This window comes from Myxocyprinus asiaticus, chromosome 3, assembly GCF_019703515.2.
Source record: "Myxocyprinus asiaticus isolate MX2 ecotype Aquarium Trade chromosome 3, UBuf_Myxa_2, whole genome shotgun sequence".
NCBI classification, from domain to species: domain Eukaryota; kingdom Metazoa; phylum Chordata; class Actinopteri; order Cypriniformes; family Catostomidae; genus Myxocyprinus; species Myxocyprinus asiaticus.
In genome coordinates, this window is record NC_059346.1 from 48,007,422 (window position 1) to 48,029,855 (window position 22,434).

The 22,434-nt window shown below is 40.6% G+C and overlaps 2 protein-coding genes across 7 annotated transcripts in view; one reads left to right on the forward strand and one right to left on the reverse strand.

Moving 5' to 3' along the window:
• The first annotated feature begins 1,856 nt into the window (after positions 1-1,856).
• adora2b (adenosine A2b receptor) lies at positions 1,857-15,274 on the forward strand. The gene is made up of 3 exons (XM_051664438.1): positions 1,857-1,986; positions 2,148-2,603; positions 13,725-15,274. The coding sequence occupies exons 2-3, from the start codon at positions 2,254-2,256 to the stop codon at positions 14,452-14,454; spliced, it is 1,080 nt and encodes a 359-aa protein (XP_051520398.1). The 5' UTR covers positions 1,857-1,986; positions 2,148-2,253; the 3' UTR covers positions 14,455-15,274.
• zswim7 (zinc finger, SWIM-type containing 7) overlaps positions 4,629-22,434 on the reverse strand; it is a 60,980-nt gene continuing 43,174 nt past the window's right edge. For 2 of the 6 annotated variants that reach the window (XR_007894010.1, XR_007894011.1), the window contains 3 exons: positions 17,628-17,708; positions 15,238-15,277; positions 4,629-9,043 (listed from right to left, as the gene is read on the reverse strand). The gene's annotated coding sequence lies outside the window, so the exon portion shown is untranslated. The remainder of the gene's footprint in view (positions 9,044-15,237; positions 15,278-17,627; positions 17,709-22,434) is intronic. The other 4 variants (XR_007894012.1, XR_007894009.1, XR_007894008.1 and 1 more) reach the window with 4 other exon arrangements.

Below are 22,434 nucleotides of genomic sequence, written 5' to 3' on the forward strand. Positions count from 1 at the left end.
CAATCAGTTTTACCAGAGACGAACTGCTGAACATTTGCTTGAGACACAAGCGAGGGAAGCGATCCGGCACGCTGGTCAAGCTCAGACAGCGCGGCTTTCGAAGAGCGCTGCTGAGTATTCATCAAACAAATCTCTGCTCTCTTCTAACAAAATGGACGAACTACATCTCCTCACTCATACAAACAAGGACTTTTCAACTCTGCTGCTTTGACACCACTGTCATTGGCCTCATCCAGGATGATGATGAGACTGCATACAGAAGGGAGGTTGAACAGCTGGCTGTCTGGTGCAGTCAAAACAACCTTGAGCTGAACACGCTCAAAACGGTGGAGATGATTGTGGACTTTAGGAGGAACACCCCAACACTGACCCCCCTCACCATTCTAAACAGCACTGTGGCAGCAGTGGAGTCATTCAGGATCCTGGGCTTTACCATCTCACAGGATCTGAAGTGGGAGACACACATTGACTCCATTGTGAAAAATGCCCAGCAGAGGTTGTACTTCCTTCACCAGTTGAGGAAATTCAACCTGCCACAGGCGCTGCTGATACAGTTCTACTCAGCATTCATTGAGTCTGTCCTCTGCACTTCAATAACTGTCTGGTTTGGTTCAGCTACGAAATCGGATATCAGAAGACTACAAAGGACAGTTTGGATTTTGAGCGGATTATTGGTTGCCCCCTGCCCTCCCTTCAAGAACTGTACACTTCCAGAGTGAGGAAAAAGGCTGGAAAAATCACTCTGGACCCCATTCACCCTGCCCATTACCTTTTTGAACTGTTGCCTTCTGGCCGACGTTTCAGAGCTCTGAGCACCAGAACCATCATGCACAGGAACAGTTTTTTCCTTCAGGCTATCCATATCATGAACAGTTAAAACTGCCCCATTGAGCAATAATTATGTGCAATACACAGCTTAGTCTATTTATATTTATCTAACATACCATACCTCTTTTGCCATTACATTCCCTTGCACTATCTGTATATAACAGATATGTATTTGTACATGTGTGTGTGTGTGTGTGTATATATATATATAAATTGTCTTATTGTGTATTTCTATATATACTTATATTTTCTATTTGCTTTTTATTTTTATTCTATTTTTTTATTATCTCTGTCTTGTTTTTGTATTGTTTGTGCACTGGAAGCTTCTGACACCAAGACAAATTCCTTGTATGTGTAAACACACTTTGCAGTAAAGCTCATTCTGATTCTGATTCTTGTTATTTAAATTCTGATATTTAAACCCTCACATTGACATTGATAGAAGGTTCAGCACTGAAAATGTAACTGACGTATTGTAATATTTGCATAGTGACTTCTGACTGGTCCACATTAAATTTCTATACTGGGTCCCACTTTATATTAGGTGTCTTTAACTACTATGTACTAACATTAAAATACATACAATGCAATGTATTTACTGTGTAACTACATGTTGTTCTACAAAATTCTCACAAGATTCACATTTGCTGCTACTGAGGTTGAGGTATGTGTAGGTTTAGGAGTAGGGTAAGTTTAAGGTTGCGGTTAGGGTTTAGAGTTAGGTTCTGGGTAAGGTTCCGTTGACAAAGTCTCATCAACAAAGTGTTTCCGTCCACAGAACTGCCGCTCACTGGATGTTTTTTGCTATCTAACTCTTTCTCCCATAATAGACTATTTGGATGTAGCCTACAACTTTTCAAACTATCATTTTACTGCAAACTACTCTTTTGCTGCTTTCATGAAATGCAGATCTCAATTTAAAATATGTTTTGACAGTGTGTGACAGTGTTCGCAGTTGAGGCGTGTCCACGAGCTGTGATGAATTGTTTTGTTTTGTTTTTTTCTGTCTGTTTCCCGCGAGCTGCTTGAAAAGCCATGTGTTGCGTTCACAGTGCGTTTCAGATTATTTCCACACCGCTCCTGCGACATGCAGCACAAGACACGAATGCAAATCAGTCTAAAGAAGAGGACCGAAAGACATTTAACTCTGAAATGAAAGTAAGTATCCCTGTTCTATCTCATAGATGCGCAGTTTCACCTTTATTGTGACTTTTTGTAATAACTTTCTGGTAAAGCATTTTGACTCTTTCTTCAAAGCACAATTTATGCGAAACATGACCATGCAAGTACCGCTGTTTCTTTTCTTTTTACACCAACAGATGGACGTTTTGGCAAATCACAAACTTTGGGAATCTGTGGATTATTGCAGAAGACTGATACTTTCACAACTGGAGAAGCCAGAAGAATGACAGACAGACTCATGACATGCTAACTACGGGTGGAAGACCTGCAGAGATGGATTCGCTGTACATCGCTATTGAATTGGTGATCGCTGTCGTGTCAATCGTTGGCAATGTGCTGGTGTGTTGGGCTGTGGCCATCAATTCAACTCTCAAAAACGCGACCAATTATTTTTTGGTATCGCTGGCCGTGGCAGATATTTTGGTCGGTTGTCTTGCTATCCCTTTTGCCATCACTATAAGCATTGGTCTGGAGTCAGACTTTTATGGATGCCTTTTCTTGGCGTGTTTTGTTCTGGTACTGACTCAGAGTTCAATATTTAGTCTCCTGGCTGTTGCCATCGACAGATATCTGGCTGTCAAAATACCCCTGAGGTAAGTCTTTGACTTTTAATGACAATTCCCGTTCATTGCCATTTTAGAAATTCGTTTCTGCTTAGTAATGAGTCTTCTGGTTGTGTGTATGGCCCCTTAATGTGCGCGCAATACAACCTGTTCTTGTGTATTTTCTACATGTACTTCATGCGTCAATTACGTCAATTAAAGGCATGGCCACAAACAAGCTATTGTACATTTCCACAGTTTTTGCCCAGAACAATGATATACAGTGCAGTTCATCAACACACGTTGAACTTTAGTGACAACATGCCCCAACAGTACGTTGTCACAGTGGAACCTGATATCAAATAGCCAATTAAAGGCTCTTAGACGAAATGTACGAAACCGTTCAAATGCAAAATGCAATGTACAAAAATGTTTAACCATTCACATAATATACGATGTGACAACTCGACCTGACATACTGAGGAACAACCCTTGTGACAACTAGCCCCTGTCTCCCCTATTGATCAACGAACCTTCAATGATATTGCAGACTAGATTCAAGGATCTATACGATGTCCTACGTGCATCTGCTCGTGCTTCTTTTGCAATTCGTTCGAAGTTCGTTTAGTTAATCGAAGTTGAAACATTGAAGGGAAATCCCGAAGATTACTAAAACACGTGCACACTAAAATGTACTGATATTAGCTACATGAAGTGTAAATATCGCCCTCTGTAACTTCTTAAAGGAATAGTGCGTTCAATACAAGTTAAGCTCAGTCGACAGCATTTGTGGCATAATATTGATTACCACAAAAAATAATTTCTACTCGTCGACTTTAAAAAAAAAAAAAAAAAGCAAAAATGGAGGTTCCAGTGATGCACTTACAATGGAAGTGAATGGGGACAATTTTTTGGAGGGTTTAAAGGCGGAAGTGTGAAACTTATAATTTTATAAAAGCACTTATATTAATTCTTCTGTTAAAACTCATGTATTATTTGAGATGTAAATTTGTTTAAATCATATTTTTTTTTTTTTTTTTTACAGTTGTTTTAGGGTTTGTTGACATTGCATCATGATGGCAACAAAGTTGTAAAATTGGCTATAACTTTAGTCAGGAAAGGTTAGTAAGCGATTTTATCACTAAAATCATGTTAACACGTATATTGTTTAAATTTTTTGGCTATACTTTTAAAACAGTGAGTATCTTAATGTTTATGGATATGCCCCATTTACTTCCATTGTAAGTGCCTCATTGGAACCCAGTTTTTTTTTTTTTTTTTTAAGAAAATTAGGGAGCAGTCGAAATAACTTTTTGAGGTAATCGATATTATGCCACAAATGCTGTCGTGTGAGCTTAACTTGTATTGAACCCAGAATATTCCTTTAATCTGTCAATCTCGCAGGAGTGATCCAAATATTTATACTATTAAAGAACATCCCGATGATGCTCAGGGACAGGATAATGACAACAAAGTTCGAGAAGTAGGATTAGGAAAAGCTGGTCAACAGTTCATCTACATTCACTGTGGAAATCTTGATCTTTAGAGAGAGGATACAAGCTATTTTCAACCAGTCTAATTCATATGAGTCATGTTATTATTTTGATTCATATATGCATATTATAATAGTCAAATTATGTATATGAGCTTTGAATTATGCTACCCAATCTTAGACCAGTGTACCATTTACATCTTCACAAGAAATGTTCAAGTTTTGGTTGAGTGTTACATTTCACACTGGTCAATTTTACTGTCATATTTGGTCAGAATTAATGGAAAGAATAAAGAAAGGAATCACATATTGATTGGTGCACAAAGAAAGTGTGCATATTTAATTTCACACATGCACTCTTGATCACAATCAACATGAGAATAATACAAAGAAAAGCCTACATGTGTTGAGTCTTGTGTGAATGCAGTGTAAGTGATACTGTGCTATAAGGAAACCCTTTTGATAAAAGCCTTTACATCAAATCATCTTGGATCTTGGGTGGTCATGTAACTCTCACAGGCCAAGATCAGGGACGGATTATAACTAGCAAGGGCCCCTGGGCCAATTTTCTCAAAGTTGAGATCTACACAATCTGTTTCATTGATTTAAGTCTCTTTTAATTCCTGTTCTGTTATTTACAGTCAGATTAATTCAAACACACTGTACAGATGTGGTAAAGAAATAACAGCCACTGTTCGTAAACAGACAGTACCATTTTAACGTTTGTCATAGATAATGTAAACTCAATGTAAATACTACAATTATGCATACAAAATGCACATATTTACAGGGGCCAAAATAAATTATTACATATTTTAACTTCATCAAACACTTTAAAGTGATAGTTCACCCAAAAATGAAAATTCTCTTATTATTTCCTCACCCTCATGCCATCACAGATGTGCATGACTTTGATATAATAGGTGTGGGTGAGAAACAGCTATCTTTTCAACTCATCTGAATGATAGGGTGCTTTCTGTTCAGAAGTGATCATCCCCACACACTGTTTCCTTCAAAAGACTTTACCCTCCATTGTGAGAGCTTGAATGGCTGAAAGGTGTGGGGCTCAAAACCAGTGGTCATTTGGTAACTTTTGATGAAATTCTGTTTGGAATGACCCTACAGCTTGGCTACCATTATTATTCTTCCATTGAAAAGCCCTGCAAAGGCATAATTTAAGCCTTTTCAAAATCTCATAAACTACATTACATTGACAGAATGTTAAAATGAGCTACGATTTTTGGAATGTTCATGATTTCAAACTTCAGCTGTCAAAACTTACACACAAGCCCTTTAAGATGCTCTCTTCTTTCATTCTTTCTTACTGTAAAACCTGCAAACATTTCTAACTTCAAGCATTTCAAACTATTTTAAACTTTCAGACAAGGTTTTGTCAGACCAACATTATAGTTTGTCTTGACAAACTTAACATATCTAGTTCAATCAGAACTTTTGAACCACACAAATTAAAATATCAATATTTTCTTTTCCCCAATCACCTAAGCAAAGTTATTTTTTGTAATGTAGGGCAAACATGCAGTTATAGCAATGAATAGTATAATACAGTTTTTGTTCGACAGCCCTTTTATACAAAGAATAAAGCTTAACCATATAAAGCCTAACATATGAAATAATAGTCCGAAAATTATATTTTTTAAACCTGTTTAAACCTATTTTTATAATATAACAAGGTCTTCTACTTCCAGAAGAGCATGGAAACTTTCACCAGGAGACAGTAGACATCTCATACACATCGCGATGATGATGTAGAGGCTTTAGAAAGTCATGTATCTAATATGAAATGTGTGGCGTTATAAGGTTAAAGATCTGCTCAAAAAATGTAATTAGAAACAGGATGACAAAATGCTCCTATAAGAGGGCTGGGGGCCCTCATAGTCACGGGGCCCTGTTGAGGGGGCTTTGTATAAGCTCTGGGGCCCACATATTTAAGCATATATAAACATTTGTTTTCAAAGTTGTTGGGCCGTTAGACCCGGCATGACGTACTCCCCTCCCTTCCTGGAGAGGGGGTGTTGCCCTTCCAGCCGTGCCTGCCAGCAGGTCTTCCCTACCTTTCTGGAGCCCTGGGAGAGACAACAGGAGGGAAAGGGGAGAGGGAAAGAGCGAGGTGGAGCGACAGAGAGAGAGAGAGAGAGGAGAGAGAGAAAACTGGCTCGCCGGTCCCCGGCCACACCATCGCCTGGTCCTCAGCCACTTCTCCGACCTCTGGTGGATGACAGCTCGCTCCACCCCTGGTGGATGGAACGGCTCCTCCCCTTTCTCAGCGAACGACAGCAGTTCCTCCAACTCTCTGCGGCTGCCAGTGACCCCTCCGTCCCCAGGCAGACGGCCTCGGCTGCTCCCCTGGCGAATGGCAGTGGCGAGGACTCCGTGACAGTGCATCCCTCCTCCTTCCTGGGTTTCGGCACCAATGTAACGGGTAAAGGTGGGCAAGGAGGAGGCGGGAACCGGCTGAACAGTCAACGTAAATTTTAATAATATAAATTAGCTTAAATCAATGTAAACACAAACACATAGACACACACACACACAGCGGCCGTCTTTCTCTCTCTCTCTCGAACTGGCATCTCCAGCTTCCCTTTATCTCTCTCTCCCGCTGATTAGTTGACTCAGAGCTCGTCACACTCCTCCCCCACCTGATTCAGGCCAGGGCGCCATCTGCACTGGCCTACTCCCCATCTCTGGAGGGGAGACGCTGCCCTTCCGGCCATTCCGCCTCCTGGGAACCTGGGGAGAGATGAGGGGAGGGAGAGGGGAGAGGGAATGGGCGAGCGGGAGCGAGAGGAGAGAGAGTGAAAACTGGCTCGCTGATCCCCGGACACACAGTCGCCTGGTCCTCAGCCACTCCTCTGACCTCTGGTGGACCACAGCTCGCTCCTCCCCTGGCGGACGGAAAGGCTCCTGCCCTTTCTCGGTGGACAACAGCCGTTCCTCCAACTCTCGGCGGCGACCCCTCCATCCCCAGGTAGACGGCCGCGGCTGCTCCCATGGCAGATGGCAGTGGCGAGGACTCCACGACAGCGCATCCCTCCTCCTTCCCGGGTTTCGGCACCAATGTAACGGTGGTCATGGAGGAGGCGGGAACCAGCTGAACAGTCAACGTAAAGTTTTAATAACATAAATGACCTCAAATCAGCTTAAACACAAACACATTGACACACTGAGCATGAAGTTCTCTCTTTCTCTTGAACTGGCACCTCCGGCTCGTCTTTATTCCCCTCCCGGCTGATTAGCCCGATTCAGGGCCATGCGTGTGTCCTCACGGCACGGCCCCACCCTCCTCCCTGTCACACTCTCATTTACTATACTGTAAAAAGTGTAGCATTTTTTTATGTTAAAATACTTTCTCCTATCCCAGCTTAATGTACAGAGAGCCAACAATACATAAGCCTTTTGTAGGTTGATTCCCCTGAAAAGTGTAAACACTGTGGCTCTGTGGTGCTATCAAAACTTTTTTTACAGTTTGTTTAGGTATTTAGACCAGCTTGACATAACAACAATTAGCACGTTTATATGCACGTTCTTACACCGATTATGCTTAATAAACTGACAACATGTAAAGGCATGTAAACGCCTTAAACGGTTTTCCTTTATCGGGTAAGGTCATAAACTGTCTAAGCATAAACTGATCAACACAGGTAGATTTTTGCCCATTACCCCAACTTCGCGTTGCATGTAAACACATTTACCGGTGTTCTTACCGGCTTATTCAATGTATGCAATTGTTGTGTTACAATTTTGACATCAAAAGTAAAGAATAATCTGAAGATTTCAGAACTAATGTAAACGCAATTTTCTTGCATTGTCAACATTTTTTAATACAATGATTTTTGGTAGTTAATAGCATATTGGTGTGCATGTAAACAAACAATCAGTGCATTTACATGCACACCAATGGCATAAACCAATGGCATATATTTTGGGCGGGACTATCTCTGTGTCTGACCAATAACACACAGTTGATATTTTTGCAATTCTATTTGGTGGCGCTTTAGTGGTGAAGAAATTAAACACTGCAAAATGCTCTCTGTAATTTCTTTCCTCATTAAAAAAGTTTTAATGAATAGTACTTCTGTAAAATATGTTTAAACCATGTACACCACAATTAAATGAGGAATCTAGTAATTTCAGTAGTCTAATGAAAGCTGTTTCATTTTACATAAAGTTCATGTAAAATATGTTGGGATAACACGACCAGCCGAATGCAACTCATTTTATTTCTGTTTCAACACCCCCTGACCCCACACCCACAGGACACTTTTGGTTTTATAATAAAGAAATGATGGCTGTATTTCTACAATAGTGTCAGTAACCAAGACTGTTGCTTTTGCATGATGCAATCAAAGTCCGTTTCAAGGCAATGTGCTCGTTTAGCTCATAATTTTCAGGCTGGTCCAGCTAATGCGCATGCACGTTCTGGAGTTAACTGACAGTTGATGTCTGTATCTAAAAAGTGATTGGCTATTTTACCTGTAACGCGGTACTTGCTATTCTACATTCACCATACCGGGTGTTCCAACAGACCTTTTTCACAGACTATGATGACACATTTCCAATTTATTAAGCTGTGTAAATCTAGCAAACTTCTTTGATATTGTCAATTTGTACATATTTAGTGTTAATTTATTACATTATTCTTTGTGTAATATTGACCTGGAATTAGTAATAAAAAAAAAAAAACCTACCACAGCTGCGTTAATTGTCGTTAGTTTTCCAGAAAAGGCTGTATGTGTGAAAGCGGCAGTTTATTTTATTCTCATTTATTTATCATCTTTAAGCGTGTTTATTGAACATTGAATGACCTTTCCTTAAAGGTGACAGCATAGTGGATTGATAGACCAGTAACACATTACAGGTCAACCTATTGATCTTTAATCAATTAGTTAATTTTTAGGACAGCGCTTCTTAACTTCTGAACATGAACTACTGTGTGGTCTGTCTGTCAGTGGTGTGCAGTCAGTCCCATCAAAGGGGTGACCTAAATGGAGACAGAAAAAAATAATTAAATTATGAAACAGTTTTTTACTGTTTATTTGTTGTTGTTTTTTTGTTTTTTTCACATGTATGCATTTAATAAAACCATCAAAATACACCAATAAACAACTTCAGAACAACTTAAAATTACTGTAGACTACCTCAAAGGTGTTCACTTAATTTCTCCTGTTTGATGAAGTGTAAGCGGTCCATGGCAGCCAATCAAAATGACTCATTATCGTACTGTATCTCTACGTTACTGCATCCCCCTTCACAGGAGATTTTGAAGGGTTCTCTATTTCATTTGTAATAGCAGAGTTATAGAAAATCTGACCAATCAAATGCATTATTTTCACTTTGAGGGTTGGCCTCCAGGAGTCTGCACCTTCACAGCTCTGATGAGAATGGCTTACGCATTGAACGTGGAAAGTTTCCCTTCCTCCAGCTGCATTTGCATCTCTACTCAAGTCTGACGGCGAACAGTGCAATATTTTCCAGCAACAGAGAGAGCAAGCAGTCTGAAAACCCATTAAGGAGTTAACGGCAACGAATCCTAATTACATATTTACTAATATATATATATATATATATATACCTAATATTCTTCAAATGAACAGACTAATTGGCAACTTTACTGCGCCATGCACAATGTTATGCAAAAACACAACAGAACAAATAAGACTAAAAATAGGCCTAAGAGAACTGAGAGGTAATTTTATGTGGTGTGTGTTGAAAGGGTACCCAGTTAATGCCCTGCACACCACTGCTGTATGTAGTGTTTTGATTCTAACACTCTGGAATGCTGCCTTGATTTTTTTTTTTTTTTTTTTTTTTTGTGGGTTGAACTATTCTTTTAATGCACCTGTTCACATGAGTAAAGCAGTTGAGACCTTTTCCCTTTAGAGCCATTGTGTAAGGTGTTGTCCCTGAAACTGAAGCCTGTTGGCAGAGATCCGTAGTCCAGAGCGGAAGCGAGGGAGTTGAAGAACGAAAGGGTGTGAGGAGCGATTTGTGTGTGAATTGAATGAAGGGGTAAAACAGTGGGTGGGAGAGAAACACAGGAGGATGCCAGTGGGTTGTTGTCACAACTAATCCACTCTTTCCCGCATTCATGTGCCCTGAGAGTGGAGGAGAACTGGCGCTGAGAGAAAGAAAAGCTTGGGATAGCTGAAAGAAGCATGCAACAAAAGGATACTGTGCACTCGGAGCTAAATGCAATGACAAACAGTAATGTGTCCTTGCATATCAACAAGCAGGGTTGAGAGGGTTACTTTTGAAATGTATTCCACTACAGATTACAGAATACATGCTGTAAAATGTAATTTGTAACGTATTCCGTTAGATTACTCAAGGTCAGTAACGTATTCTAAATACTTTGGATTACTTCTTCAGCACTGGTAGATTTTCTTGTTTTGACTATAAAAACTCTGCCAGTACAGTAAGACAAAATACACATGTTAAAAATACATTCTCTGAAAAACCTAAATATCTTATGAAGTGTTGTTTCTAAAACAAGATCAATAAAACTGATCTTGTTTTAAGGATTTTTAGATATTTTTACAGGAAAACAATACAAAAATTATTATCAAGAAAATGATTTTTGCCCTAATATCAAAGGTCGTACTAGAAAAAAAGAAATTATGATCCAACGTGAATTTTCTTGATAAAAAAATATGATCATGCCTGGTAACGTGTGCATGTAAAATGGCTAGAAATAGCATTTTAAGTTAGCGTAAAGCTGACAATTTACACAAGGTTTATTTCTATTTCTTCTGCTCCAGACTTACTTCAAACTTACTTCTCTGTCTGCTCGTATGAATGTAACACATCATAAGAAAGTGTTTCACCGCTGTTCAAATGCACTTTGGATCACATCATTTATATGTATAAATGTTTTCCATCTGAAAGGACTAAATATTAAAAGAAACAAATGACAATAAAATGCAAAGTAATCTCTTCAGTAATCAAAATACTTTTTGAATGTAACTTTATTCTAATTACCAATGATTTAAATTGTAACTGTAGTGGAATACAGTTACTTATATTTTGTATTTTAAATACGTAATCCAGTTACATGTATTTCGTTACTCCCCAACCCTGTCAACAAGGCAATGTTTTGTAGAGAGTTCTATTTGTTAAATTATATGTTACGAAAAAGAGGCATATATGAAGAAAATGATGTGTGGTAAAAATAAGGTCAGAGCTGTTTCCTTATGGTTAGCGCACTGACACGATAAGCCAGGGTGCTCATGCAGGCGACTTTGTTTCCTCCTCTTCAGCCCAGTCTTTCTTGTCTTCTCTCAAGAGATAAAATAGATACAAATGTTCAGTTGTTCTCTGGTTTTTAGTGTGTTGCTACGTATGCTGCTGCTAGAGTGTTCTGGGTGGTTGCTTACTGGCCTGAGAAAATAACCCCCTCCTAAGCCTCTATGCCAGGGGCTGCATCTGAAAGCTAACGGCCCCAATATACTTCCGGAGACATTCTTCTTCATTCTTCATAAAGATGCTGGCAGAATTCATAGTAAAACAGGACTTAGATGTTGATTGATTGACCAAATGCTAAATAATTGTGTTGCATTAGTTAAGTTTAAATAAGTTAATTGAGCAAGTAAAAATCATGCTGAGTGAACACCATCCGTTAGAAGTCTGAATTTGAAACTTTTTAATGACTGTGTTGAATATCACTTGGACTTTATGCAATATAATTATATTCTCATCATAAATGTATTAAGCTGATTTCAAGTGTAATGGTTTAGTATTTTCAATAGAGCTGCTTTCCCTAAAAAAAAAAGTTTGTTGGGTTTCAGATTTCATATATATATATATATATATATATATATATATATATATATATATACAGGTGCATCTCAATAAATTAGAATGTCGTGGAAAAGTTCATTTATTTCAGTAATTCAACTCAAATTCTGAAACTCGTGTATTAAATAAATTCAATGCACACAGACTGAAGTAGTTTAAGTCTTTGGTTCTTTTAATTGTGATGATTTTGGCTCACATTTAACAAAAACCCACCAATTCACTATCTCAAAAAATTAGAATACATCATAAGACCAATAAAAAAAACATTTTTAGTGAATTGCTGGCCTTCTGGAAATTATGTTCATTTACTGAATATGTACTCAATACTTGGTAGGGGCTCCTTTTGCTTTAATTACTGCCTCAATTCAGCGTGGCATGGAGGTGATCAGTTTGTGGCACTGCTGAGGTGGTATGGAAGCCCAGGTTTCTTTGACAGTGGCCTTCAGCTCATCTGCATTTTTTGGTCTCTTGTTTCTCATTTTCCTCTTGACAATACCCCATAGATTCTCTATGGGGTTCAGGTCTGGTGAGTTTGCTGGCCAGTCAAGCACACCAACACCATGGTCATTTAACCAACTTTTGGTGCTTTTGGCAGTGTGGGCAGGTGCCAAATCCTGCTGGAAAATGAAATCAGCATCTTTCAGCAGAAGGAAGCATGAAGTGCTCCAAAATTTCTTGGTAAACGGGTGCAGTGACTTTGGTTTTCAAAAAACACAATGGACCAACACCAGCAGATGACATTGCACCCCAAATCATCACAGACTGTGGAAACTTAACACTGGACTTCAAACAACTTGGGCTATGAGCTTCTCCACCCTTCCTCCAGACTCTAGGACCTTGGTTTCCAAATGAAATACAAAACTTGCTCTCATCTGAAAAGAGGACTTTTCCACTGGGCAACAGTCCAGTTCTTCTTCTCCTTAGCCCAGGTAAGACACCTCTGACGTTGTCTGTGGTTCAGGAGTGGCTTAACAAGAGGAATACGACAACTGTAGCCAAATTCCTTGACATGTCTGTGTGTGGTGGCTCTTGATGCCTTGACCCCAGCCTCAGTCCATTCCTTGTGAAGTTCACCCAAATTCTTGAATCGATTTTGCTTGACAATCATAAGGCTGCGGTTCTCTCGGTTGGTTGTGCATCTTTTTCTTCCACACTTTTTCCTTCCACTCAACTTTCTGTTAACATGCTTGGATACAGCACTCTGTGAACAGCCAGCTTCTTTGGCAATGAATGTTTGTGGTTTACCCTCCTTGTGAAGGGTGTCAATGATTGTCTTCTGGACAACTGTCAGATCAGCAGTCTTCCCCATGATTGTGTAGCCTAGTGAACCAAACTGAGAGACCATTTTGAAGGCTCAGGAAACCTTTGCAGGTGTTTTGAGTTGATTAGCTGATTGGCATGTCACCATATTCTAATTTGTTGAGATAGTGAATTGGTGGGTTTTTGTTAAATGTGAGCCAAAATCATCACAATTAAAAGAACCAAAGACTTAAACTACTTCAGTCTGTGTGCATTGAATTTATTTAATACACGAGTTTCACAATTTGAGTTGAATTACTGAAATAAATGAACTTTTCCACGACATTCTAATTAATTGAGATGCACCTGTATATATTATTTTTTTTTTTTTCATTTTGTTAAATGTTTTGCTTGAAAAGTGTGCTTGTATCTTTCTTTTAAAAGTAATGCCACTTGGTTTGATATTTGTTATCTAATGCAATGACATTCATACAGTGGCTTAAGTGTCCAATAACTTTTTGGGGCTACCGTAAATGAACCGAGCCAAAAAAATGTAATTCTTTATTTTGCTAATGCTATTTTTTCACTGTCTTTATTCATCTATGTTCTCCCTCCACTCCTCTGTTCAGGTATAAAGAGCTTGTCACAGGGAAGAGAGCAAGAGAGATAATCACCATTTTATGGATCTTATCTTTTATCATTGGACTTATCCCATTTGTGGGCTGGAACAAAAGATACACATCATGTTCCAGAAACGAAAGCAACTCTATACAGACTACCAACACTTGCACTGTCGCTGAGATGGAAATAGGCTTCTTGCAAAGCTGTTGCCTCAAGTGCTTGTTTGAGAATGTGGTGGACATGAGCTACATGGTGTACTTCAACTTCTTTGGTTGCGTGCTACCGCCTCTGCTCATCATGCTGGGCATTTACGTGAAGATCTTCACTGTGGCGCGCAAACAGCTGCATCAGATTGAGCTCAAATGCAGCGTGAGCAATGGCGAGAATCAGCACCACGGCTTGCTGCAGCGGGAGATTCGTGCTGCTAAATTGCTATCCATCATCGTGGGCTTGTTCGCTCTCTGCTGGCTGCCTGTGCACATCTTGAACTGCCTCACTCTCTTCTACAGCCACCTCAAGAAGCCAGGCTTCATCATGAACATTGCCATCATCCTGTCACATGCCAACTCCGCCATCAATCCCATCATCTACGCCTACCGTATTCAGGAGTTCAGAGTCACCTTTAGGAAGATTTTGAAACGACATTTCCTTTGTCAACGGGATGAGTTTTATCTCAGCTCCAATGGAAGTAGCAGACATAGAGACCAGATTACAATGACCATTGACCCTCTACTATAGTTAAAGTTCTTTGTTGAAATATATGGAGAGACATGTTTACAGACCAAAGAACTGCAAACAGTCTAACTATGTATTTTCAACATGTCAAAAGTTGTGGCCCACAGATAATGAAAAGTGTCTGGACATATTCATGATTTATGAACATCAAACTGTGAAAAAACTGTGAAATATTTATGGATTACATTTCAACTTTCAAATCTGAACAAGCACTAAGAAACTTGAGCAAGGGCGTTATCCCAATAATACAAGCTTAGAGTGGTTACTGTGCCTCTGTAACTGCTAAACTCAACCATGTAGAGCCTACATGAAAAACAACAATTAAACAATAGGGATATCTGCTTTAGTGGGCAGCTTTGCCAATTAAATAACAGAATAGCCCATAAGAACAATCAAAATTTTAAAAGCTGAATAAGAGGGGAACTCAAAGAAACAGTTTTTATCACGACCACTGTTAAATCAATAAGTGTTGTTTTAAGTACCATGCTTGAATGTATTAGGACCTTTTGATGTTTTTGTATAATTAAAATGGTTGATTTAGAATGCTCAGGAATACACACGAGGTAAAGACATAATAACATTGGTTGTCCACTCACAGTATGTTTTAGTCTTGACAATTTCACAATGATCCTGAAAACAAATTTTTCGGCAAATATCTCCCACATATTTACTGCATTCAGATACACAGAGAACATGTAGGTTGGCCCCAATAAGTGTTCCGGCACTTAAGCAACACTTAAAGAGATAGTTCACCCAAAAATGAAAATTCTCTCATAATTTACTCACCCTCATGCCAACCCAGATGTGTCTGACTTTCTTTCTTCTGCTGAACACAAACAAAGATTTTTAGAAGAATATATCAGCTCTGTAGATCCATTCAATGCAAGTGAATGTTGATCAGGCCTTTGAAGCTCCATAAAGCACTTAAAGGCAACATAAATAATTAATACGCCTCCAGTGGTTAAATCTATGTCATTTATAAGGGAATAAATGTCATTGTTGTTGTAGTGTGGCTAGTGTTCATTTAACCAGGAAGCAGTTGTGATATGTACAACGATCCACGTAAAAATCATTTAGCAAAAATGTAGGTGTTGTAATGCAATTTTATGAGACCAGAAGTAATTTCCCCTCAAGTTCACACTGGTTTGACAACCAAAAAGTCTCCAAATAAATACTTATTTTCTTAGTTTTGAGCAGGATATTTATTGTATAGTTTAAAACCAAACAAACTTCCGTTTTGCTTGCACTATCTTACTTTAAAACAAACGCCACCTAGGTTTATTTATTATCTAATGTAATCAAATATATTTTTATCTGTGGCTTGAGTGCCCACATACTTTTTAGGTCCACTGTAGTTGGTAGACACTCATTCTCACTGTCCCTCTTTTATGGACAAAACCTGTTTACCACATGACCATTACATTCTCTTTCATGCCAACACACACATTCCCACTGTCCCCAGATGCGATGGTACAGCACACTCTGATGTCTGACTGCCCTGCTAATGTGTCACAGCCCTTAGGACTCAGTTTGTCATTGAATGTCTGACTGTGACAAACCACCCAGACCAAAACAAGAGCAGCTGACCCAGATCAAAGACTGTCTCCCCTAGAAAGATATACAGTGTCACTACTGGAGCTAGCTAGTTTATAACACACTACACTGTCAATACTGTAACTTTATTCTATTAATCACTGATTATCACCTTTACAGTATATCTACTCTGCAGAGCAAATCTGAGACTTGGTTTTCGTTCATTGATGCCTTTTCATGTCCAAACTGGCCATTGTTTCTGTATATCATTTAGGCTACATTATGTGCTTAAACAAATATGGTTATAAAATAAAATTCAGACCTGAAGAGTCTGAGCCATGTCAACGCAGTGAGTGCACGTGTCTGACAGATTTGCATCTTGCTTGCAACATGTACCAACATATCTCTTTCCACTATATATTTTTTCAATAAAAGAGGCAAAAAGTCCACCCTCAGAAAAGCTCAGAGAACAACACACATGGTGTGAGGTAATATTAAAAGGGATAGTTCACCCAAAAATGAAAATTCTCTCATCATTTACTCACCCTCATGCCATCCTAGCTGTATATGACATTCTTTCTTCTGCTGAACACAAACGAAGATTTTTAGGAGAATATCTCAGCTCTGCAGGTACATACAATATAAGTGAATGGTGAGCAGAACTATGAAGCTCCAAAAAGCAAAAAAAAAAAAAAAAAAAAGGCAGCATAAAAGTCATCCATAAGACTCTAGTGGCTAAATTAATGTCTTCAGAAGCGATATATGTGTGGGTGAGAAACAGATCAATATTTAAGTCCTTTTTTACTATACATTTAATATACCAGTAGGTGGCGATATGCATGAAGAATTTGACTTGACAAAAACAAAAGAAGAATGTAAAAGTGAAAGTGGAGATTTATAGGGGGGGAAATTACTTAAATATTTATGTTTCTCACCCACACTTACCATATCACTTCTAAAAATATGGATTTAACCACTGGAGTCGTTTGGGTTAATTTTATGCTGCCTTTATATGCTTTTTGGAGCTTCAAATTTCGGGCCAACATTCACCTGCATTGTATGGACCTATAGAGCGGAGATATTTTTCTAAAAATCTTTGTTTGTGTTCAGCAGAAATTCTAAAACCATGTCCTAACCAGGTACCAGCCATGAACATTAGAAGAAAAGAGCTCCAGGACATTTTGTCAGTTGTTTGGTTTCCATTTCAGTCTCATATTTGTAATAAACATCAATTATGTTCGAATTGGCTCTGATTGTGTGCCACTGGGCAGCATTTTTTGCTTTTAGTGTGGACAGACAACTTGCATGTTGCTATAAACTGGTTAGGACACTGTGACATGGATTTCACTTAAAAACCCAAATAATATCCACTTTCGATACCTCACAGATGCACTGTGTTTGTCCCTGACAGTGACATGTTCTCCCCAGCCTTTCCAAAATCAAGGGAGCAGCACATCCACAGCTGTGCCAGTAGAACTGACAGTAAAATGATTTTTGTATTTATTGAACAGAGTGCTTTAGACAGACAGGAAGATGTTGGTAAGCAGTATTTTTCTCCTCTGTAGCCTCTAAATCGCATAAATGGACAGATATTTTCTTTGTTACTATTTGTAAGGGCTGAACTGCAGGAGTGTGCCAGATACCTTGGACATTCCAATGGAGACGAATCTGTACTGCACTGTACAAGCTGACGTTTTCTTCCTTTATCGATATGAGTACTTTGTCTGTTGAAGCAGTAAAACAGAAAGGCCTTTTTTTTTTAATCAGTCAAGTGGTCCTGAACATCATTAGTTTTAACCATCCTGTCTTTGGAAGACAGAAAATAATCTGTGCTTTTAAATGTGTATGTTCTACATGTGTGTATTTGTCGCTAATCTGCATACAGTGATGTTTTCCTTTAAGTGTTGAGATAAATTGTTTTATGTCAAACAACTTAAGCATCAAATGGAGTCTTGTTATTTAACAATAAATATCTATGTATGGTGAATTATTTTGTTAATAAAAGCCATTTATATAAAAGTACACACTTTAGTGCTCTCTTTTAAGGAAGTTAAGATCATTTTAATTTGAGTGGATTTTACCTCAGCTCAACTATCAGCAGTCCTCTTGTTTATTCAGAAAAAAAGTGTCTTTATGTGTGTGTTGTGAGAAACTTTGCTGGCATACTTTGTTCAAATAAAGCATTAAGAACATACTTAAGATGATGCTACAATGTTAAGTGTTCACAAGTTATATAACAAAGTAATTGAGCCCTCTATAATATCCACAAATGGAAATTAAGATGAAAGCGAAGATTTGGTTCTCTTACGACTCTTGACACTGCGTAGTTACGCATATGGGGGAGTGCCTTCATACACGACCTAGTTGAAACATCTCTACATTAACGCCAATATTCTAATATTGGCTATGGTGTTTGAGCCCCGCCTATTTTGGCGCTAAACCGTCCGCTATAAAAACAGGTGCACAAACACCATTTCCTCAGAATTTCTTACTTCAAGACAGCGATCATCTCTTGTCTAGAAGCCCTCTATTTTCGCCATCGATATACAAGAGTCAGCGGGCGGAATCTTTGCCGGAAATCTTTCCGCTCCCCTGCAGTGTTCTGGTGAACATCACACTGCCTCGCCGATTGACGCTTTGCTGGTGAACGGGCCTCAGCATCCTGATTCCCCACAGCGCTTCGGCAGGGTTTGTGTATCCTTACAAAGCAACTGTATATGGTGTACTGTATACTGTGTGATATAATCATAAATATATATTAATTTATATATTTATATATATAAAAGAGTCACGTGTTCCTTGTGCGAGAGGCACATCCCGTCGTCAGATCAGCATGAGAGCTGCGTTTACTGTCTGGGCCGCGCCCACGCAGAGACGGCTCTCATGGAGACAGACTGCCCTCACTGTGAGGGCATGAGTCTCAAATGACGCTTCGCTTGTGAATCACCCTCGTTCTGAGGGATGATTCAGCCTCACAAGCCCTCCCACCCGCCTCTTCTGTGATACCCGAGGATTCACATGAGGAGGCACGGCGGGGCCGTGAGGTCGAGCAGGATGACTTTGAGGTGGTCCTTGTGACGGCACACGCCCCGTGAGCCTCTCAGTCTCTCCGAAGCGCATGTTTTCCAATACGCTATGTGCGAGACGAGCTCCAGCCTTCTGAATGAGCGGGCGGCCTCATCTCGTGCAGCGGTTCTGACGCTGGGGATCATAATGACAATGTCATTATGTCTCTCGCTGCATCAGGCGAGTGGTCAGTGGAAGATGCTGCCGACGCGAGGGACGTGCATGTGCCACTGACAGGGAGATGCTCTGCGTCCTTACAAGGGCCGTCGAAGAGCTTCACCCTGAGTGGTTTTCCCCAGAGGAACCTGAACAATCTCGCCTCGATGAATGGTTCCAGCAGTCTGGACACTGTCAAATGGCAGCGTCCCGCAAATTCTTCCCCGAAGTTCATAACGAACTATCCAAGTCCTGGCGCGCAACCTTTTACGGCGCGCTCGCGTAGTGATGGCATCCTCTTTAATGTGGATCACGGGGAAGAAAACGGTTAATAAAGTGGCACACCTCTGCCCAGCGAGTAACAGAGTGTGGAAATCACGCCCCCATACATCCTTCCAAACCGTGTCGACAAACTTCCGCACTGGCGGGAAAAGCTTACTCATCAGCAGAACAAGCTGGATCAGCACTCCACGCAATGATGGTGCGCCAGGAATTTCAAGCCAAGCTCCTCAGGCAAATGGACGAGCACAGCTTCGATCCAGAGATATTCAAAGAGCTCCGCACCACTACAGATTTGGCGCTGCATACCACGAAAGTCACTGCGCAGGCCATCGGCAAGTCCATGGTCAACCTGGCAGTTCTGGATCGACGTATATGGCTGACCCTCACATAAATGAGTGATAAGGAAAAAGCCACTCTGTTGGATGCTCCAGTGTCTCAAGCCGGCCTCTTTGGCGGCTCTTTGAATAAGTTTGCTGAGCGTTACATCACGATTCGGCAGCAGTCAGGCTATGAGACACTTTATGCCCAAACGGAGTATATCACAGGCGATTCGCCCTCGCTCTGTTTCGAGCCAGTGCCCGACTAAAAGCCCCATACCCGCTGACTCACTGGCACCTGCGTATCAGCATGCTCAGCAAAAGCGCTCCTGACAGGCATAACACTTTGAAGCGGAAAGCAGAGTCCACGGTTACTCCAAAAAAGGCTTGATTGGAGACACAAAACACTGTTCCCCATCTCCCCACTACTGTTTGTTGGGAAAGGAATATTGTTGTTCACAATATTGTTCAAAATGTTGTTTCTGTGTCTTGCACTCAAATAAATGCAATAAAAAATGCAAAAAGTGCAAAAAAGAATACAGCATTCGTTGCAAATGCACGAGATGCTCACACATTCTAAATAAAGAGCCCCTTTTTCCTCTTCAAAGCACACACATTATGCACAACCGCTTCCCTATAGTGAGCGTCGCATCATATCACACAGTGAGCAAACCAAACTGCTCTGTCCCATTACGCGGATGCGTGGCGAGCCCAAACAAGTATTTCAGAATGGGTGCAAAAACGATCGAACGTGGTTATACGATCCAATTTTGCACACCGGCCACGTTTCAACAGCGTTCTGTCTTCCATGGTTTCACCCGAAGACGTGCCAGTGTTATGAGCCGAAAAACACAGTCTCATCGTGAAAAATGTGATAGAGATTGTGCCAAATTGTCAAGCACAAAAAGGGTTTTACAGCTGTTATATTCTTGTTCCAAAGAAAGACGGCGGGCTCCAGCCAATCCTGGATCTGAGACATTTAAATTGCGCACTTATAAAGCACCCATTCAAAATGGTTACTCAGAAACGGATCTTATCACATGTTCGCCCACACGACTGGTTTGCGTCGATAGATCTGAAGGATGCGTACTTTCATATCCAAATTGTACGACATCACAGGATGTTTTTGAGATTTGCATTCGAGGGAACAGCGTATCAATTCAAATTCCTGCCCTTCGGACTATCTCCAGCTCCTCGCACCTTCACGAAGTGCATCGATGCGGTTCTCGCTCCTCTGAGACTGAGCAGTGTATGCATCTTGAACTACCTTGACGATTGGCTGTTACTGGCACAATCAGAGTCTCTGTTATGTCAGCACAGAGACTTACTGCTTCAGCCATTCTGCAGTGTCCGCCTCAGTTCAAACAGGGGAGAACACTTCCACTGAAACTGTTTCAGAAAGCATTGGGATTTGTGGCGGCGTCATTCCATTAGGTTTCTTACACGAGACCTCTTCAGTGCTGGCTGAAGCGCCGTGTGCCACGACGTGCTTGGCACCAAGAGCGCATGCACATCACTATATCCCGCCACTGTATAGCTGCTTTAGCACCACGGACAGCTCCTGCGTTTTACCAGTGAGGTGTCGCGCTGGGGCAAGTTGTCACACAGCGCCTAAAGCTATCGGCTGTATTTCTAGCCTTAAAGCCTTTTCAATCAGAAATATCAAACTGTCATGTCCTGGTTCGCTCAGACAACTTGACAGTTGTGGCATATATAAACTGCCAAGGCGGAATTTAGGAGACTTCAACCTCAAACTGTATTGAGGATTTGGGAAATATCTGGCAAAGCAGAAATCAATCTATTTGCCTCAGTGGAGAATACCCACTGTCCCCTCTGGTACTCGAAGTCCCAAGTTGTCAGGCGGAAAGTGGTGACCACAGATGCTTCCAACACAGGTTGGGGGGCGGTGTGCGATGGACGCCCGACTTTTGGCACCTGGACAGGTGCGAGGAGGGCGTGGCACATCAACTGCTTAGAGCTATCGGCTGTAATTCTAGCCTTAAAGGCTTTCAGTCAGAAATAGCGAGCTGTCTTGTCCTGGTTTGCTCAGACAGCATGACAGTTGTGGCATATATAAACAGCCAAGGTGGAATTCATTCACCGCCACTGTTGAGATACTGGGCGAATGGAGACTTCATCCTCAAACTGTACTGAGGATTTGGGAAATATTCGGTAAAGCAGAAATCGATCTATTTGCCTCAGTAGAGAATGCCCACTGTCCCCTCTGTTATTCGAAGTCCCAAGCCCCACTGGGAATGGATACAATGGCACACAAATGGCCGGCGAAACGCAAATATACGTTTCCCCCAGTATGCCTTATTCACTCTGTCATATGCAAAGTCCGAGAGGACAAGGAAACGGTTCTATTAGTTGCGCCGAAATGGCCCAACCAGCCATGGTTTCCGGAAACGATAGAGATGCTGTACAGCTTGCTCACCATGGGAAATACCACTGAGGAAGGATCTCCCCTCAGGCGTGAGGCACAATCTGGCATCCCCAGCCCCAGCTGTGGAACCTACACACACCAGAACTGACGCTTTCAGTCATGAACACCATTTTACAAGCCGGAGCACCGTCCATGTGACGCCTCTACACTAAAATGGAAGGTATTCACTGATTGGTGTCTCTT